A 21,620-nucleotide genomic window follows, 5' to 3' on the forward strand; every position below is an offset into this window, starting at 1 on the left:
CATCAGGGCTGCGTGTCAGGCTTGGTCTTGCTGCGCTGGGCCTTGCTGTTGCGACTGAGGATTGGGAAGGTGGTGCAGAGACAGCCGGAGGCCACAGTGAGCCCCAGGCTGAACCAGGCACAGAAGCTGGACCAGCTGTAGCCATGCTCCACATCCCCAGGCAGCCCGTAGATGAAGGGAGGAACCCTGGACAGGTCGTAAGAGACGTTGGCTGCGTAGGTACACAGGGAGATGGTGCAGAATATGCCTGGGGAGAGAGGAGGAGAGGGAGGGAGGAGGTGAAAAGAAAGGAGGAGAGGAGGGAAGGAGGAACAGTGGAAAGGTCAGTGTAATAAAGAGTGTTTTTGGTGTGTGTGTGTGTGTGTGTGTGTGTGTGTGTGTGTGTGTGTGTGTGTGTGTGTGTGTGTGTGTGTGTGCATTATAGACAGTACCTGCCATGAGGAAGAGCAGACCAGAGACGTGCTGGGTGAGACTGTGTTCCCAGACAAAGCTGACGGATGCTACGATGCAGCCGCACAACAGAACAGCCGCCGCCATTCCCAGAAACCCTGCGGTGATCCTCCGCAGGTCTGACACGAGGAAGGGAAGGAGAGGGAGGAAGGTCTTATGTCAGAGAGATACTGTACATTCTGTTTGAGAGGATAAACCTGTGCTTAGCACAATGCAGATTGGTCACCTTTGTACATACTGTAAGGATCACTTTGGGCCAGTTTCCTGGCCATGTTCTAGAATAATTAAGGATATATGGTGAATCTCCATTAAAAGTGTTATTTAGTTTGGGAATGGCTCAATTTGTGTAACCAAACCTGCCCCTTTGTGTGGAATGCAAGGTGATATGTAGATCAGCCTCTGCAGTGCCTTGCCCAGACCAACTCTGTCCAACAAGCACACAAGCAGTTTCTCTCTGCGACATTTCTCTTCATCAGCTAAATGGAATTCATGTATATTAATGTGTGTGTGTGTGTGTGTGGGAGAGAGAGAGAGAGAGAGAGAGAGAGAGAGAGAGAAATTGTGTGTGTGTGTTCTTACGTAAGAGGTGCCACTCATCCTGCTGAATGGTGCGGGTCAGGTTGAGAGGGATGTTGCGGAGTCTAATTGGCTGGGAGAAATGGTACTTGATGGTGGTGCATCGTCGAGCTATACCTATACAGACAGACAGACAGACAACAACTGGAGGGTAAATGCTAAGTTGGATACATAGGACAGCCAGATGATTTTTTGGACCACGTTTTATTTATTTTTTGCATTTTCAATGTTTTACATAGAGACAGATACAGGGATAGCCCAACTCTGACGTCACCCAATTAGGGTTAGGTAGAGGTTATGGTTAAGTTCAGGGTTATGTTTAGATTTTGGTTAGAGTTAAGGGTAGGGTCGTCCCAATGATCCCACTTCGCATTTACCACAACAGGAGTCAACACAGGAAGTAGCAAGATATCTTCATAGCAGTTTATCTTTTGTTCTGCATAGGATGTATAAACAATAGAATAAGGAAAACAAAGTATACAGGAAATATGTCTTATGTGAATATTTAAAGGGAAGAGATGTTTGCTAACCCTGGCAGGCCCCATGATTACACTAAAGCACAAGATATTTCTTGTATGGGACATGTAAATTAATGTGATTCTATACAGCTTTGTTTAGACAGAAATCTGTGTAGACACTGTTTTGTGTAGACAGCTCTGTAGGCTATCAAGTGTGTTTAATGTGTGTTTTATACTCTCCTGTTGATCTTTTTCTATTCAAGACCTAGTCCAAAGGATTAACTTAGAATTCAGACCACAACCTTAACGTGTGGATAGACTTCATAATATGATAGGCAAGCTCTGCAGGGGAGAAAACTATTCTTATATTTGCCACAAGATGGCGGACGTTATACATCTTCAAATCTCCGGGATTGAGTGAAAACCAAACATTGGGATATTCCTGACAAATAGCCTATCATTATAACTAGGTTCTTTTGGAGCGATGTCGTTCTTCTACTGTTTTGGAGACACTTATAGGATATTTAGGGAGATTTGGGTTGTGTCAACTGTGACTTTCACCTTCACACAGTTACAAATAGGCTGCACTTACCATTTTGAAATCACTATATTAACCCAAGATAAACTTGCACCAATGTGTTTATTCTCTTATAGGGCCAATCCGAACCTGTGACAGGACGCACAATTCCTGTCACTGACAACAGTGCATTTTACGCACAGAATGCGCGCGTGTCGCTTCTCTGGGGATTTGGGTCCCTATGGAATAATGAATCACAAAAATTAAGTCACGTTCTCTTCTCCTGCAAAATTATATTACATAGAATAATGTATGCGATGCTGAACACACTCAGCATGCCCATATTGCCTCGGGTGTAGAGTGCGCGCATGGAACGTGCATGGAATGGAAATGATTCCCTTGTCTGGTGTCAGATGTAATAACGGAGACGGTCTGTCACGCGCTGTTTGATAACGGGCCTGACCTGACAGAGAGAGTATTTCAGGTCATAATGATGGACACGCAAGCCCGCACACCTCCTAGCAACGCACCACGCACCACGCACACAATAGAGTGACGATGCTGCTGATTTATCCCTTTATCCAGAGTTTTAGCCACGTGAATTGATAGATCTGTTTGCAGAGAAAAACATAGATGACATAGCACGTACTCATATTGTAAACTATTTCAATCTGAGGAGACTTATTGGGCTTTTATTTTCCCTGTCCGTATTTCTTCTACTCTTCTTTCTTCCGCTTACATGTTTACATTTAACATTTACATTTAAGTGATTTAGCAGACGTTTTTATCCAAAGCGATTTACAATAAATAGGCTACATTTTCTATAAGTAAGTGAATCAACTATCTGCTACATTCTCTCTCTGGTGTTAAAAAATTAAAGTGTAAGATATTGTAGACAATAGAGACATCAGGATATGGAAAAACATTTAAACTTAGGTCTAAGTCACATATAGGCTATAACTACTTATTTCATGGAAGTTATACCCTTGTCTTGCGTCGGATGCATAGTTCCCCGAGGGATGCTGTTTATTTGCGCACCGCACTTGACCCCGGGTCAAGTTTCATCCCGTTAGTTAGTCTTACCCTTTGTGATGAGGCTGTCGATATCCCGGTCCTTCCCCAGGTGATAACACTTCCTCCAAAGTCCAGAGTATGTCGAGAAGAGAGGGCGCCCGCATTCTGTTTCCAAAATTCCCATTCCCAAAATCGACCTCCAGTTTTCCAAGAGTTCCTCCTCTTTGCTCCCGACGTGGATCGCGCGGAGCAGAGCCTTGTTCCGCCGCGGGTTGCTGCTGTCCATGAGCGGCAGGTGGTAGATGGGCATCAGCCGGTTCTTCTGGTCGTTGGAGTCCGGCCCGTACTGGTCGCAGTTCTGCTTGTGCTGTGTAGTGTCAGTCTCGTACCAGTGGTCGGTCAAGATAGCGGTTATTAGGAGCGCCAGGGACGCCAGGCTCATGGACAGACTGACAGCCGTCACCAAGGTCTGCTTCTCCATCCTGCGGTCATTAATGAGGGGTAAACAGTCGGTCAGAGAGAGGCATCGGTCACTGCGTCCACTTCACTCCCCGGTAACAACACTGGCTTGCGCAATACATGATGCCGAGATCGCTGATGAAAATACCCCGTCAGTTGGTTGCAGGCTGTGCAGATAAAAACCCGACCCTTGCCTCTGCTCTCCCTCTTTGACGACTCACTGATCCTAGTATGTTCTATAAGTATCAGATGATGGCTATAATCCCGTGCACGCGGTAGGTTCTCCGTGTTGCAGCGCATTCTGATCTCAAGGCTCTCGGAATGAAAGCAGAGAGACAGACGCGGGCGCGGCGCACTGGGCACGCGACGAAATGTCAACGCTGTCATGCTGATTCTGTCAGACTGATCGTGACAAGTCATTATGAATAAAAGTCACAGTGCCATAAAAATGATCATATTAATAATCGTATGAATAATAATAGCCTTTTTAGCAGCAACAATAATGTTTACTTATTTCATTTATTATGAGACATTGGCATCTAATCCAGGGGGATAAAGACATGGGGTGCAAAGTGGAAGTGCTAATATGACAGATGGGATTCAAACCCGGGTTTCCCACGCAAAAAACACAAACATCCACCATTAGGCCAAGATGAGATCCTCAAGTTCTAAGGACAGCACTTGAGAAATTATTAAATGTCTCAAGCAGGTCTACCTCATCACGCGAGTGTGATTCCAAACCCTAATTAAGTATCGGACTGCAACTAACCCTAACCCTAACCCTAACCCTAACCCTAACCCTAACCCTAACGCACACTGGATGAAACTTTTTTTTTTAAAAGACCACCTGAACCAAGCTGAGCCGTACTGGACTGGCCAGGTTATGCAACCACGATGGTTGCTGAGACAGTGCTGCAAAGGACATTGTGAAATGAAAATAAATAATACATCAGGTCGGCTGTAGTGTGTGAAGCCTTCTATACAGTTCATAGCTCAGGCTACAGGGCATAACAGCCCTACTCTAATGTTAGTCAGTCATTTTAGGGTTATACCTTGTTGAGCCTGTATTGTTCTAGCAAGGCAAGTAGGCCTATTTCTGAGATTATTGCGAATGCAATAGTTCATTCATTCTTTATCCCACTTTGTGGTATTTTGTATTGTCTATCTGGCACTGCTGTGGCTGTGCACTTTCTCCACACAGCACCTTGCTTTCTTTCTGGAGAATGACAACTACTGTTGTGCGCATGCTCATTGGTTGCGCAGTGGAAGCCATGTTGAAGTTACAGTGGAGGCTGGCTGTGATTTTCTGACGCTGTATGTTTTTACGTTAGTTTTGTCCGATTTTTAGCGTCGGTGTCGCTCAACCACACTTTTGGAAACCATAAATCAGAGTTCAAATCATGAATTCCAGTGTCGACCTATCCAGGCGGAATCCGCAGGAGGATTTCGAGCTAATTCAGCGGATAGGAAGCGGCACTTACGGAGATGTCTACAAGGTAATTGCAGCAGCATTGGCATTAGCGCTGTCATACACTTTTGAACAACACGGTAACAAAACAACAACAACACGCACGTTACCAGCATAAACGCAATGGCGCACAAAAGAGTCGCAAGTATTTACAGTAATACATGGATATCTTGCTGATGTTGTGGTAAATTGTTGCTCTTGTCTGGAACCGTGCAAGACAGCTGGCCACTATACATATCGGCTATGTCACACTCATCAGATAATCCCGCTGTTGTTCTGTTATGATAAACAATGGCGAAGTCCACTCTCACCCTTGTTCAGTGCGGTGCTTTGTTACAATGTTGCGTGTGGGTTTGTAACTGTGTCGTGTTTATGTTGTGGTAGAATGTCCCCGAAGAATTCACTCTGGTTCCACACAGCAAACAAGGCCTAGCGCTAAACGCATACAGGGTGGGCTAGGGAAAGCTATGAATATTAAAGTTTAATTTGACTTTAGCCCGCGATTACGTCATTTGATGTCTTTTAAGAACCATAATGATAACGTTTTGCTGTTTTGAGACCTTGGAATACTGTTTTCATGACGTTGAATTGGTTTATGTACATGCAGGATATGCTAAACTGTATAAACCATTCACTCCGCCTGCTTGTTGTTTTTACGCGTTAATCACAATACTGTGGAATTTAATTTAGTCCTGTCTCTAGTTCATAGTGTGTGTGGGAGGCATTTTGCGGTTGTGGCAACAAGCGGAAATTCATTCAACTGTAAATGCTGTAATAGAACCATTTTTACTGTTGAAGTGTAGCCCTGTTTGACAGTAGCACTGTAGCCTACAGTAGTGAATCAGGCCTAGGCTCCACTCCATTTGTTTGGGATTATGAGAACGACTACTCTAGCCTCAGCGCTAGGGTTGTGTGTGGTAATAGACTTCAGAGTAATGACACGAAGCAACTCGGCCTCAGTAATGTATTTGCAGGGTTTAAGGCCCCCATGCCCTAAAGACAGGAACTGTTTTTTCACTTGGTCAAAGTGAATGCATGTGAAATGTGTGTGGCACAGCTGGGCAGGCATAGTCCTGGAATGAAGTTTTCCTTACTTCCTGTGTGTTTGTTTGTGTGTGCGTGTATGTGGGCAGGCATAGTCCTGGAATGCAGTTTTCCTTACTTCCTGTGTGTGTGTGTATGTGCGTGTGTGCGTGCATACGTATGTGATTCATTGTTTAGACTAATCCTGTAAAGGAAGACATGGCTAATAGACATAGCTGGATGTGTTCACAAGCACATGTGCAGAATTGTCCTCAGTGGCCATCCTGTTTGGGACAGATTGTTCACTTTTCCTCTACTTGTTTGCTCATTAAAATGGTTGACTAAAAACTCAACTCGGTTTATCTCCAAATGTCACTTGTCTTTCTGTCTATTAACATACTAATAACAGCCAAGTAATTTCAGTTTAAATCGGATTAATTCTTCTCTTTCTCTTTCCATTGTCTATAAACTGTACGGAGCTAATCTGTATCAGGCATGGTCAGCTAATTATCATATATTCACAAGCACCTTGGCTCACCTCACTGAGAAGGTTCTAGGCTTTATCCGAGTGGGATTACTAACAAAACACAAAAACCACACTGAATGAGCCAAGCATACCACACAGCCTCTGTTACAGTGAACGTAGTCAAGTAGCTTAATTATGGCCATCGTCCGGCGACAAACAGGCAGGGAGACGCTTGTTACAACTTCAGTGTTATTCCCCACTATGCCATTAAGGGTGATATCATCATTTCCTTACTGTGCAGATTAGACCACTACAATTAGTAGACAATCGGCAGAGAGCGTGGAGACGATGTGTCTGGTGGTGTCGGCTGCCGAGCTGACCGCCTCAGTAAGGGATGGTCTGTTTGCTGTGGGCTGTAGTGCGTCAGTGTTGTCAGCTGTGGCAGTTAGATAGAGATGCTGCCCTACAGACTTGATGTCACCTCTCTGTTCATGCTGTTTGTTAGATGTGATAATAAAGCATGCATTAACTTGTTAAATTCAAGTGTTGCCTCCTAAACAGCAATAAAGACCTCTGTCACCCATCTGATCTGAATAATGAAGCAGCAATATCATACGCTGATGCCAAGAATGCTGTATTTTACTGCCCCTGACTGACTCATGCCTAAGTTGCAGGCTTAGGAGGTCAGGAGTTCAGTAAGGCTGTTTGTGGTTTGGATGGAAGGGTGGCATTATAAGGTTGGCAGTGTTTATGCTTGAGTTGAATGTAGAATATTCAAAGGTTCAGTCTATACTCCTGAGCAATAAATTGTGGGTGTGTGCGCGCATGTGTGTGTGTGTGTGTGTGTGTGCGCATGTGTGTGTGTGTGTGTGTGTGTGCGCATGTGTGTGTGTGCATCATTGAGGCCCACTTATCCTGCCACACACACACACACACACACACACACACACACACACACACACTCACAGGCCTTATTGTTTTCTTTGGCTTCCACAACAGTTTAGCATTTCCTTATTGTGCCTATTCACACACAGTGCTCTAACCTAGCGGTAGCATGTGAAGTGTGGGATATGAAACTTCACAGCCCAGTATTAACCTGGGGCAGGAACACTGCATAGAGGGGTTTTAGTGAGGCCATTTATTTAACTAGGCTAACGTCAGGCCCTGTCCACTCTGTAGATATTGGATGGTGATATTTCTCCCTCTCTCTCTCTCTCTCTCTCTCTCACTCACACACACACACACAACCCCCCCCCCCACCCCCCACACACACACACACACACACACACACACACACAAACACATCAGCTCACTCCCCACCTGCTGCACACACACATTTGGAGAGCAAGCACCTGCATGTTTCTTTCTTACTTGTCAGATAGCATTTGTCTCCAGACATTAAGTGTTCTCTGTAGGGGGGATGGAGGAGGGACACTTTAGAGGTCATCTTAAGTTCACCTGTTCTCTCCAGAGGAAAACTAAGTTAGGCTATAGGCCTATGATGCTAAAGGTGAGTGCTTTATTCAGTAATGATTGAAGTTCAATTGCAGAGCCTTATAAGGTGTGATTTATTTATTTATTTGTATGACTTGGCAGTGGCTGGAGAGAGAGGGGAAAGTTCAGTGACCCAGTTTCTCAGAGAGAGAGAGGTGGGGAAGTGAAATGCCTCACTGTTGTTCGACTGAGCGGACCATGTGTTCAGTAGCCAGTACAGCAGTACTCCGTAGCATTGAGCCTGTCCCACACAGGACCATGTTAATTACTATCACTCCCTGAGTCCCTACTGCAAATAGACCACCAATGAAGGTCCAGACGATTTAGTGAGAGGGAGAGGTGGAGGCTGGAGGGAGAGAGAGATAAATAGAGAGTGAGAGAGAGAAGGAGAGAGAAAGGAGAGATTTAGATACGTTTTAGGGAGGGAGAGAGAGAGGGATTTAGATATGTTTTAGAGAGGGAAGGGAGGGATAGAGAAATGGATAGATAGATAGAGAAAGAGTACTAGAGAGAGGGAAAGAGGAATTTAGATACAAGGTTAATTAGGCCTTCAGCATGTATGTTCAGTAGTTCTATAGGGTTTAGTTAACCAATCATAAGACTTAAGGCTAATTTATGCTTTGTCGATCGACACTGCTGACAACTGTCGATCGACAGAAGCGACGTCTAGTCAACACTTTTGAGTGTTGCCGAGGGGTGTCGCGCACGTCCTGAACTTCCTTATGTTGCTGGCGTCGTCATAGATCTATGACAAGGCAAGCAACACTTTGTTTTTGTCGAGCGGCGATATATTGATCAACACATATTAAAAAGCATAAAACAGTCTTTAGATACAAGCTACTACCTTTATGTCTGTGTCCTGAAGGGGAAAAGACATAGGAAAGTGACATAGGCTTCTCCTGGGAATGGGACTAGGAGGGAAGGTGACGTGTGTCACAAAAGGTTGTATTTGAGCTATGGCATACTTGGACTTGAACTTAGCATAGCCTACTGTATGTTATGGTCATGATTCGAAAACACACACACACACACACACACACACACCTTTCACACCAAATTTAGTATCTCCCCCCCCCCCAGCCCGCTGTATTTGATGTCTTGCAGCACCTTTATTTGGCCATGTTTTAAGGCCTGTTCTCATGCATGAGCAGCAGCTAGTAGGCTAGTCTCATATCCCCTGTGTCATTCTTCTCGACAAAAGGCCACATCTCATCACAGCTTTGGTGTCCAAGAGAGAGCTCACGTGGAAACATCAGATTTGGCAGTCATGCTGATGGCAAAGACCTAGTTAGCGTGATAATGCCAGACTGCTAGTATGGTCCCTTCAAAAGCATTTGTCCGTCCTCTGCCCTGTCCAGCTACTAGGGATGCTCAGATCGATCGGCCACCGATATAAATCGGCAGATTTTTACTCCAAATGACTCGATCGGTGGTCGCCAAATTAGCCAATCGCAAAATCCCATCTTTTACGAGCGAGCTGTGCTGAATGGGAGGCTACATAACAACGTGAACTCTCTTTACATGGTGGCAACTTAAAACATGTGCAAACTTCATAATTAAGACCGTTAATCTTTAACAACAACAACAACAGCACACATTATAACACTAAATGATAATTATTAACGTCCAAAATCGAAATGAACAAATTTGGACGTTAACAAGGAATCGCTGTGCACATAAAATCAGATGCAAGATTAGCCGCATGCCTCGTCGCAATGTCCTCTCCCGTTTTGCAGTTTTTTACAGTGTCGGAAAAATACCCCAAAAATGCATTTTGCAGTATGTGTAAAAAAGAAATCTCACGTGGAGGACATTCAGCAAAAAATTACAATACGACAAACCTCATACAACACTTAAAGAATTACCATGAAATGGAAATGCCATAAATATTTTCATATAGAGAATGTAGGAAATCTATTCCCAATTATTTTTTTTTACCATATCTAGACATCAGGTCTAGAAGGCAAGATTGTTACTGTATTTTACTGTACTAGCCTCTTTGATTTATCCTTGTTTTAATTAAAAGAGAGGTTAACAAATTCAAAATGTGTCACTTCGCATTTGTCTGATATACTGTATATTGAAGTATATATCTGATATATAGTGAATAATATTTGGAGGGCCTATTCATGAGTTTAATGAGTGTTAAGCAACCTTAATCTAAGCCACAAGTCTATGGAAAGACAGTGTCATCACATGGGTACAATAATATGGGTAAGATCATTCTAAGAAGAGACAGCCGGTACAGTTAGTAGCAAAGAGTAAACATTTTCTTTATAAAACTAAATCTGTATCAGTATCGGCCGATCCTGAGGAAAAGAATTGGTGATCGGTATCGGACCCAAAAATCCAGATCGGAGCATCCCTACCAGATACAGTATAGACCTAGACTAGGGGAGGCTGGTGGAGGTAGAAATCAGAGGACTATCCTCTGATTTCTACCTCCACCAGCCTCCACTGGCCTAGACCTCACTGTGCCTGAGGCCAGAGCCTGCTCTCTTCTTCTCTTCACTAAAACCTTTTCCTTTTCCAAGTGCTGAAGAATACCTGGTTTTCCGCATTCAAAGTTCAAATGTTTCCATGTGACTCCCGTTCGTCCTAGCTTTTTCCACACATTCTGTTCCTTTTTTCCATATGTGTCCCGGTGCTTGGCAGGCCTCATGAATATTACATTGCTGCAGTTCCTCCTAGCAGGTCCCTGATCAGCTCTTTACAAGCCCTGGTGGCTGGTCACTCGTAAAACTCTGCCCCCACCACACACCACCTCTAAATATAGTCTCACTTGGTACACTGCTGGGCAACCACTAGTTCACTATAACTGCAGTCTACGTCAACGTGCTGCTGTAAGGGCTGTAGGCCTGTCTTTGAATCCCTGTGGGTCTTAGCAGCATTTGCTTTGTCAGCATATAGGCCTGTAGATGCTTGGATGTCCACTGTTTGATGTTGAATATAGACCTATGTTGAAAAGGCTGCACTAGGCCTACATCTCACAATAGCTGCCACAATCAGGTGCGGAAAGGTTAGACTGCACCTTGCATCCCAATCTCACACAACTGGCTTTCTTGAAATGTGCACAATGCAAATTAGAGCCCATGCTTACACCAATCCAATGCTTTTAAATCCATATAGGGTATTTTTGCACATTTGCATACTTCCAGGAAAAGGGTGGAGAATTGGGGCATAGACAAGTTCTTCTATATTTTACATTTAAGTAATTTAGCAGATGCTTTTATCCAAAGCGATTTACTATACACTTACTTTACACATTCAGTACAAGTAAGTGAATCAATGATGCATCAGTCATCCAAGGTAAAACCTTCGGTAGGCACGAGTGGCATCGGCTATCACAGTGCTAGAGAAAGGAAGAAAATAAGTTATTTTCTCAAGTTCAGGTAATGTACAATCGGGTGTTAGGGGGTGGAGAGGTCTGAGGAGGAGGAGCCAAAGTGTACCCTTAACAGATGGATCTTTAGTCTACAATGGAAGATAGGTAGTGACTCTTCCATCCTGACAGTGGTGGGAAGCTCATTCCACTACTAGGGCGCCAAGACAGAGAAGAGCCTCGACTTCACTGTAAGATGCCGTCCAGTCACTCACTCAATCGATGAATTGAGACATAGACAGGTTCTTCTCTGTATTACATTGATGATGTAATGTGTTCTTGTGACCAACAACGCTTGTTGTTGTGAGTCATGAGGCGCCTGTCAGTCCTCTGACTGCAGAAGGCGTCTCATCTATTCTCTCTGTGTCTCATTGGGACTCGTCCCCCCCTCGTGGATGTGTGTATGTCTCCCTTTTTCTCTCCAGCTCTCTCTGTCTCACTCTCGGTCATCCCCTCTCTGTCTGTCACTGGTGACATCAGAAGCCATCTATTCTGGGATGGGAGACTCTTGTGGGCCAGTGTTCCTATAGTGAATCTGCCATTGTTCATTCAGACTGAAGCTGAGTGAAGGCTCAGTGTTTCAGTCTGATGAATCTAATCAGGCACATGTTCCATGACTGACTGGAGCTGGAACCACTAGCCTATATGAGAGTATATATATTGTATGAGTTCTGTGTGGGTTTCATTCTTCATACTTTAATTTACACTGTAGGCCTAGGCCTATATCTGGTCCTAGTCACTGGTTGTTCTCATCAAGAGAGAGAGAGAGCAGTTCTATGGTTTTCAGGTCCTCTTGCTGTAGGTCACCTTATTGGAGCTGACATGCAGGTCTCTCTCTCTCTCTCTCTCTCTCTCTCTCTCTCTCTCTCTCTCTGTCACTGGTGAAGGTGTTATGGTATGTTATGGTGTCATTCCAGGAGACAGGAGCATACTGCCATGCATACTGAGTGTTGGTGGGTAAATATTAAGAATGGGTCTCTGTGAGATGTAGCAACACAGTCAATAAGGGTGTAGTCTAGAAATGGAATGTTGACTGACTATGAAACTTCATTCCTTCATTGTGTTCTGTCAAAGGGTTACAATGCATAACGTTGTCTTTGTAACACCTCTATAATGTCAACACAAACGGCATAATTAATATTTATGAAGATAAAATACAGCAGTGGAAATATGTAGACTGTTTTCTGTAATGATATATGAGGATAAGACATCATTGACATGATTATATAGGCCAGTCTAATAGTCCATTTTGGAAGATGCAGATTTTAAAATAACTTGATGATGTAGACTGACCTCCTTATCAAAAGATGGAAATGAATCTGCTCCTGTGGAGTTCCTTGGCTGGCACGAAGGACAGGCTTTGTGGCCGTGGGTGTAGTGATTTTGTTTTGGAGGGGGGCGGGCATGATTCAGCAAAGTGAGAGCAGTTAATTGCATCTCCAAAGGCGCCTCTCTGCAAAGGGAATCAATAGTTGGGAGGTGTTACCCATTAGCAAGCAGGGATGCAGTCTTCCTGTACCGTCATGTCGCTCACGATTTTATTTTGAGACATTGCTGAGCCTCGACTTGGAGGTGTTCCTCTCGGGAGACAGAATCTAGTATGACATTCTTTCCCCTGATTGGTACGTCACCGAAGGCTTTGCAAAAATGTGCATAAAATAGAGCTGGTTCCTATCCCTATTGCGTCGTCCAACTGTCAAATCGGCCAGATCACCGGAACATACAACGAAAATGACTGATCTCTGGTCGTGAAACAGACGTCAAGTTGTTACAAACAGTAGCCTCGCAGTTCTACTTGCTCCGACTGAGTCTCAAACTTGCGACCTCTGGCTTGCCAAGACACATGACCTTCTCCTGAAATACCCAATGTTAATTAGCTAGGCTATCGAAAAGCTAGCAATTTGCCAGCGCAGGTGGGCGTATTTGAACTTGAGGAGTGAGTTTACTATCTCAATTCGGTTACAGCCGCTACCGAATGTACAGTCATGAAATAGTGCAGGCGTATATACAACTTAACTATTATGTTAATAGGAAGGATACAGCCCAACACAACCTGGTACCAGGAGGATTATAACTGAACACACCTCCTATATAAATTAGTTGGGTCTGTATCAATAGAGAGGGGAAACAAAAAGAGAGAACCTTCTAGTTCATACTGGCAAGCAGGGATGCAGTCATCTAAATACAAGCCTATGCAGTTCATTAAATGGTGCAGTCCATGAAATGGTAACTGAGCACACCTAGTGGTGGTGAGGATGAAGCCACACATATGAATGAGTTAGGGTTAGGGTCTGTAGCAATGTATTTGTAACCTTCATTCATCCAGGTTAGTGTCATTGAGATAAAACTCTCTTTTTCCTAGACAGCAGCAGAGAGAGGGGAACAGACAGAGGGAGATTAACTTCTAGTTATTTTTTTTCCTCAGTTTCTGCAGACTTTAAAAAAAACTGTGTTCTATGTGTTTTATTAATGTGATGTTCATTACGTAATCCTTCCTCTAACACCACTTTCCCATTCATGTAAATAGCCTATACTGCAGATTCATATTTTTAGACACAGATTTTGCACATCGGCCTATTCTGATGATGACCACATTCTTTATTAGACCTATGAAATGACATCACAATCATATGTTGACTCGACTTAAAGGAACATGTTTGTTGGAAATCTGCCCCCTCTGGCCACTGCAGCGAAATTTAGTTCGAACTTCCAAACAACAACAACCTCCCTAAAAATAATATAGTGTTTCTATAGAGTTCACTCCCCGAGAACACCCCTGGCAGTAACAACATGTTTATATGTAAACCGAGTGTCGGGTAGGACACTTGATTTTAGAAAGCTTTTTTCCGGACCAAAACAGCGTTTGTAAATCAAATATTTCTTTCAAGGGATCTCATTTCCTGATCGCTACCGCTTAAACATGATCATTAGAACCATTAGGAAGCTTTTAGAAAGCTTGAATGTGACATACTGGACCTTTTAATAGTCTGTGTGATAAATGTTATCATTAGTGTGTATAGGCTAACTATTTGAGGAGATATTCTTGTTCTGTAGGAGAGGAGCAGTTCTGTCCCTGCGGTTCTGTTTGGACTCTAATCTCTGTTCTGGCTCAGATCTAAGCTGTCCTGCTGTTAGCTCCACCTGGAGATGGAGTGTGTGTGTGTGTGTGTGTGTGTGTGTGCGTGTGCGTGCATGTGTGCGTGTGTGTGTAGTGAGTTTGCCTGTGTTGTGTGTGTGTGTGTATAATTTCCACGCCTCTTCAATATGCCTTCCTCATGAAGCTCTAAAATTGTTCATGTAGTCATAAAATAAAGACAGTCTTTCAGATGTCCTTGATCATTTAGATTATTAGGCCATATATCTTCTAGGCCTATCAGTGGGGGGTGTTGGTGTAAGGCTGTGTTTTAGTTAGTCCCATGCCTTGAGCATCGTTATACTCCTCCTCCTGACATCATGCAGTCTTGATGAAGGCTGTTCTTCCCTATAATTACTGTACTGATTATTCTTCTCTGCGCTCCCCTCTGGGGAGATGAGCATGTATGTTGAATGCATATGTTATGTATACTGCCAACCTCCCAGTGTGCATGCTCGGTGAACCCTGACATGAGAATTGACTTGCGCTGTGTTCCCATGATGCTCTTTGTGTGTTTTTTGTGTGTGTGTGCGTGTGCGTGTGCGGCGAGGGGGGGGAGGTGGCATGTGTGCATCTTGCTTATACCTATCAAATCTTTTCAAATCTGCACAAGCATCAACAGAATAGGGGCTTTATACAGTAGACACAGTATTGCTCTTAGGCTGCCAGACGCCTCTCCCTCCAGTCTAATGTAGTGTTTGTAAGTTTGTGTCCAGTCTTAATGTTTGTGGGTGTGTTTGTTTGTGTTTTGTGTGTGTCTCCAGTCGTAAACTCATTACAGCTAGGATGGGGAATAGCATCTGATATCGATTCCGCTTTTCAAACTCTCACAAGATTTTAATCAACTCAGAGAGAGAGAGAGAGAGAGAGAGATTTTCATATTCATATTCATAGTGAGGTTTTGGATGTGAAGTTGCTGAGGAGTTGCATAAGATGACAGCTGTCAATTAGCCACCATGCTAACCTGATATAGAGGCATGCAGAAAGTGACAGACATCAGACATCTCCAGGGTGCACTGTGTCAGTCTCTCAGGACATTCAGATCTCATATAGGCCTACATTTGTCATTGAGACTAGGTTATTGTGTAATATACATCGGTGTGTGTGTATATATATATATATATATATATATATATATATATATATATATATATATATATATATATATATAAAAACCGGTTTGACTAGAACAACCATTGTAATCGGCCGAGAGGTGTTTATTTATCACATTACAGTACCTTGACAACAGTGGTTGTTTCGAGAACTATATTATATATCTATATTATAGAACTACAGTATATAATGTATCATGCTTTGTGTTTGGGTTAACAGTGCCCCTCTATACTGTGCTGTCTATTGACTGCTATTGACTGCAAAGCTCTATACTGTGCTGTCTATTGACTGCTCTACATAAAAAACAGCTTGGGCTTTAGAGAGCCATATCCTGTCTAGGCCTAAACCTCGCCTTCACTATGTGTTGCATTCTGACAGCTGGTTAATACATTCTCTCTCTCTCTCTCTCTTTTCTCCCACCCCCACCCTCTCTCTCTTTCTCTTTTCTCCCACCTCCCTCCCTCCCTCTCTCTCTCCACTCCAGGCTCGTAATGTCAACACAGGGGAGTTGGCTGCCATTAAAGTCATTAAGCTGGAACCTGGTAAGTTTTCTCTGACATGTATCATCATCACGTCCCTCCTTCCCACCACTACTGTTTTCCTGCCCTCTCCCCCATTTATTTCCTTCCTCCTATTTCCATTTTCTTTTCTTCCTCTCTCTTATCCCTGTCATCTATCGTTTCACAAATTTATCCCAGTCTCCTTTCTTCTCTTTTCTTTTCTTCTCTTTTCTTTCCCCCTCTCCTTTCTTCTCTCCTCTCCTCCTCCTCTCCTCCTTTCCTATTCCCTCCTCTCCTCCTCCTCTCCTCCTACTCTTTCCCCTCCTCTCCTCTCCCCTCCTCTTCCCTTCTATCCCCAACCCTCCATCCCCTCCTCTCCTCTCCTCTCCCCTCCCCTCCTCTCCCCACCCCTCCTCTCTCCTCTCCTCCTCTCCTCTCCCCTCCTCTGCCCTCTCCTCTCCTCATTTCCTCTACTCCTCTCCATTTCCTTCCTCTCCTCTCCTCTCCTCTGCTCTGCTCTCCTCTCCTCCCCTCCCCTGTCCTCTCCTTTCCCTTCCCCTCCCTTCCTCTCCTCTCCCCTCCCCTCATCTTCTCTCCTCTCCTCCTTTTTATAGTAAGCCACCTCTTTCTTGCTGTCATCTGTTAATCTTCTGTTAAATAAATGTTTCTTTTGTTAATCTTTCATTGTCACTAGCAGCTGAATCAAATGATCCCTTTGAGAAGACAAGGCCTTGTCCTAGGCAGAGAATCATTCTAATTTATGCCTTTTATGATCTTCTCATTAGCTGTGTCCTGCAGTTTTCCGTCCGGATGTTGGTTACTGTGCCCTGCACTAATTATTCATAATTTAATTGACATAATTGTATTCAATTTATGAGAAAACATCATAGTCATTGAATCAAGCATATTAACTATCCATGATAAAGCTTGTTTTTCTCCCTAAAAAAAAACAAGTTTTGTGTACCTAGTTTTGTGTGTGTTTGTGAGTGTTTTTTGAGTTCTTGAGTGTAATATGCAGAGCCCTTTATGGAAGTAACTGGTTCCTGGTGCATTCCTATCAGTTTCCCCAGTCTGTCAGTAACACAGCGTGAGAGCCAATGGAAATATCATACAGCATGCAGCAATCTCCCTCTTCGTGTCCCAGTTTCCACTTCCTCCTCCAAAGATCTGTCTGCCTGCAGCAAACAACACCTGACACTGTCAAGCTACCACCTGTGTGTGTGTGTGTGAGACTGTGTGTGTGTGTGAGACTGTGTGTGTGTGTGTGTGTGTGAGACTGTGCGTGCGTGTGTGTCTGTGCGTGCGTGAGCGTGTGTGTGTGTGTGTGTGTGCACGTTTGTGCCTCTGTCTCCCTTCCACACTGCCTCACTACAATCTCACCTGTGGAGACAGAACCTTCGCATACAGTTGGTGCATACAGTGCTTTTAAACCTGTTTGGAAACACTCACACTCACTTGCCTGTGAAACCGGTTGGAGGAGAGAATATGTTATTGCTGACTGTACTGGAGTGCAGCAGGCAGCATGTTTGGTTGCCCTGTCCTGCCCAGTGTCTATCTGAAACCCCAGAGCCATATTTGTTTGTGTGTTTGGGGTAAGCTGCTGACAGCCAGCTATTAGCCTTTATCAGTAGCTTTACATGCAGCACTGTTGGCATCTCTGTTCACTTAGCATTAGGAAAGCCTGTCAGTCACACCTGGACATGCGGTGGAAGGATGAAAGGATTCTTTTTATCTGCCTGCTCTTTTTGACACACACACACACACACACACACACACACACACACACACACACACACACACACACGGCACACACACATGGCACACACACGCACACTCAAGTCAAGTTGGTGCGTCAATGTCAACTTGAAGCAAAACAGTGACACTGAACGTTAACAGGGGGAAACATTAGCTAAAGTAAACTACTAAACTGCAGATACATGTTTTATGGACTAGAGTGCTGTATTTTTAGTCTTCTCTTGAAGAGCGTTCGATGTCCTGTACTTATCACATTCTTTCCAATGTCTGTGTTCCCTCTTGCGTGCGTGCGTGTGCGTGCGTGTGCGTGTGTGTGTTTCAAATTCCTGTGCTTTTTCAGTAGTTAGTTTGTGTGTGTGTGTTCGCTCGCTACCCTCTCTCTGCATTCATTTGATTCTGCAGCTTTGAGGCTCTGAGCTCTAGACTCAAAGGGATGAGCACGCGCTTAGAGGGTTTGGTTTGAGGAGATATGGAAATGTCACACACTCACAAACTCAAGGCCTGCGCTTTTCCCTCTTACATGCTTCAAGGTTCCTCATCAGACATTCCTTTTGTTGACAACAGAGAGGTCTTAGAGACTTTCCCCTTCAGAGTTGCTTGGCTGTCAGAAAAAGGTCTTAAGCTTTGATGACTTCAGACAGTTTCTCCAACAGTAAGCTGGAATAAGCAGCTGAAACTGGGGTGTTATTCACATCCTTGCTTAAGGATGTAAATCCCGGAATCATGTCTCACTCACTGCCCCACCAAACAAACACCACTGCTACAGTTTTCTACTTTGTTTTGTTGTTGAGAAGTTGTGAAACTTTTAGTTTTGACTACGTCAGGAGACGACTGGTGAAGTGGAGACAGCTCACTGGAGACAGCCAAACAAACCAACATTCATTACTGCAAAACTGACATGAAAATGGAAATGTTTGGTTATTTAAATGTGCTCTCTCCGTAATATAATTTAATATTCTTCATTATTTTGCTTTCCCCATCATCCCAGAAACAGAGACAATGTGTCAAAAAGCTGCTATGTTAGCGACTGGTCACAGCTTGTCTCCAGATATTTTCATTGTCATGGTATTCTTTGTTTGTGATGCAACCACTTGACCAACGTATTACCTGTGAGGTATGAATCACATAGCTCAGTGTTAGTGTCGAATTCATTGGTTGCAGATGATCAGGCATGTTCTTTGTCATGTTCTTTGCTACTACTCTGATGTCATTCAGTCCGTTTGTGGTAGTCCCAGAGTACTGGTCAGCACTATTAACAAACTCCTCAAAACCAATGGACAATCTCTCTCACTCATTCACCACTGACTAATGCAACTTGTTTTTGTCATTCTTTCAAACCAAGATTGACAAAATCTTCTTTCAGAAACAGCTCCTTCTCCATTTTCTCTGAAATCACTACCTCTGACCTTGTAAAGGTGGTTCCAGGCATGAAGACCCCAACCTGTGCCCTGGACCCAATTCCATCCACCTTGGTAAAGGCCTGGCTCCCTACAATCAGTACGCTCATCATCAAAGCTGTCAACTCCTCCCTCTCAACTGGTAAAGTCCCCCCTGCTCTAATGCTTGCTGCTGTCACCCCATACTTAAAAAATCTGGATTCGACCCGACATCCCTAACAACTATAGACCCATCTCAAACCTCCCTTTCCTGTCCAAAATATTGGAACGAGTTGTCGCCTCCCAGATGAAAATTGACCTGGACTCCAACAACCTCTACGAGCCATTACAGCTTCAGATCCAAACACAGTACTGAAATGGAGCTCCTAAAAGTCACTAATGATCTACTGCTCTCTGCTGACGCCGGATCCCTCTGCATCCTCATCCTCCTCGACCTCAGTGCCACTTTTGACACCTTCGACCACTCAATCCTCACCACTCGTCTTGAGTGCTGCCTCGGCATTACTGGTACCGCTCTAATCTGGTTCACCTCCTACCTCTCTTGACAGAAGTCACTATATCTTCATCAACAACTGCAAGTCCAACACAGCCACTGTCACCCAAGGAGTGCCTCAAGGTTCGGTGCTTGGTCCTCTCCTCTTCATCCTGTATGTGCTCCCTCTCGAACAGATTATCCATCCCCATGGTCTCCAGTTCCATTGCTATGCCAATGACACTCAGCTGTACCTCACCACCAAAGCTATCACTCCAGCCACTCACTCCACCCTTGCTAACTGTCTTGCTGACATCCAATCCTGGATGCAATGCAACTTCCTCAAACTGAACTGCAACAAATCAGAAATCATACTTGTTGGCCCTCTCCCACTCTACCCAAGACTTCACCCTCAACATTGAGGGCTTCAGTGTCTCCACATCTGTCTGGTCTGTAACCTCAGCGTCATCCTGGACTCCACCCTCTCATTTGAACCTCATGACTCAAACACATGACTAAAACTGCCTTCTTCCACCTCAGGAAAGTTGCCCGTCTCCGACCCTACGTGTCCTTCAGTGATGCAGTGATCCTTATCCATGCGTTTGTTACCTCCAGGCTGGAACACTGCAACAGTGTTGTATTTGGGGCCACCAACAGAGTCCTCAACAGACTCCAACATGTTCAGAACTCAGCTGCCCGCTTGCTCACTAGAACCCACTCCAGAGACTGCATCACTCCAGTCCTTCAAAACCTCCAATGGCTCCCAGTTTGATTTAGGATTCAGTTTAAGATTCCTCTCACCACCTACAAAGCCCTCAACAACATGGCACCCTCCTACCTCTCTGACCTCTTCCTCCAGCACATCCCTGCCTGTAGTCTCTCGTCAGCTGATGCCAACCTCCTTGTCCCCATCACCAGGACTAAACACTGGACTTTCTTTTTAAACTTGCCTTTAATCTTTTAACTATTTTTATTGTTGTTTTTACTGACTGCTTTTGTTTTACTTTTTATTTTTATATCTATTATTGTTCTCTCCATCGAATGTAGTGTCTGAGTACTGAGAAAAGCGCTATATAAAATAAATGCATTATTAATATTATTATTATTATTAGTCTGGCCTCAGTCTTCAGTGATTGGCTGTGTGGAATATGAGATATTCAGTGTCGGATTAGTTAGAATACCAGAGGCAGGAGCAGTAAAACTGGAATTCTACCGTGAGGATTATTGGTCCAGCTGGAATGTTGATATTTCATGTGAACTATTTCCTATCAAATTGAACTCTCTTTTTCTCTCTTCCTAGTGATTATGTCTTCTCCTACTGGTAAGCTACTGGTGTGAATCACCCTGACACACCTGTTTAAAGGCTTCTGGGTCTTGTTTACCAAGCTTTTTGCACTGGTGCACCTGTCATGTTCAGAGTGCACTAAAAGACAAAGAAAGACACTAACCTGAGATCTATGTGTGCAACTCAAATACTTTCATGCAAATCTTCTACCAACATCAATGAATTATCTAATGGAAAAGCCAGAGATTCGCACACTGATCTCAAGTTAGAATGCTGCCCTTTTAACTTTATTTGACCTTTTGTCCTGTCCTTTGTTTCTGTCATGTGTTTTGCTATCCCTTTTTTTGACCGGTGATGTGAATGAAGTACGGTACAATTTTAAGGGGTCTTTTGGTTGTTACCGTAGTAACAGAGATTGGCTACCATGCATAAATTATTTTAGGGGCACCGGAAGAGCACTGATTCCTTCTGACACTCTCTGAAGGGCTTGACTGTATTAGCCCTGAGTGCAGAAGCTGGGTTTTCCACCAGACAGGCAGGTCATAGGTTAGGGCTTAGGGGGTATGATAAGGCTGAGTGCCAAATCAGCCTCTAACCCCCACTATACCCTAGGCACCCCTGGTCTGAGAGGATTGGATAGGTTTGAGCAGTATAGCAA

The 21,620-nt window shown here is 44.0% G+C and overlaps 2 protein-coding genes across 4 annotated transcripts in view; one reads left to right on the top strand and one right to left on the bottom strand.

The window, feature by feature from the left end:
• Positions 1-2: 2 nt before the first annotated feature.
• LOC310823106 (transmembrane protein 178A-like) lies at positions 3-3,575 on the bottom strand (the record flags this gene model as incomplete). The annotated part of the gene is made up of 4 exons (XM_083695842.1): positions 3,085-3,575; positions 1,030-1,143; positions 432-569; positions 3-247 (listed from the first exon to the last, which is right to left on the bottom strand). Exons 1-4 carry the CDS (start codon positions 3,494-3,496, stop codon positions 3-5), a joined length of 909 nt encoding a protein of 302 aa, XP_083551968.1. The 5' UTR covers positions 3,497-3,575.
• A 1,190-nt stretch (positions 3,576-4,765) lies between these two features.
• LOC310823257 (mitogen-activated protein kinase kinase kinase kinase 3-like) overlaps positions 4,766-21,620 on the top strand; it is a 39,870-nt gene continuing 23,015 nt past the window's right edge. For all 3 annotated transcript variants that reach the window (XM_083696061.1, XM_083696063.1, XM_083696062.1), the window contains exons 1-2: positions 4,766-4,970; positions 16,038-16,095. In XM_083696061.1, the coding sequence (XP_083552187.1) occupies positions 4,875-4,970; positions 16,038-16,095 (154 nt within the window). In that variant the 5' untranslated portion in view covers positions 4,766-4,874. The remainder of the gene's footprint in view (positions 4,971-16,037; positions 16,096-21,620) is intronic.

Source organism: Argentina silus (assembly GCF_951799395.1).
Source record: "Argentina silus genome assembly, chromosome: X".
Classification (NCBI taxonomy): domain Eukaryota; kingdom Metazoa; phylum Chordata; class Actinopteri; order Argentiniformes; family Argentinidae; genus Argentina; species Argentina silus.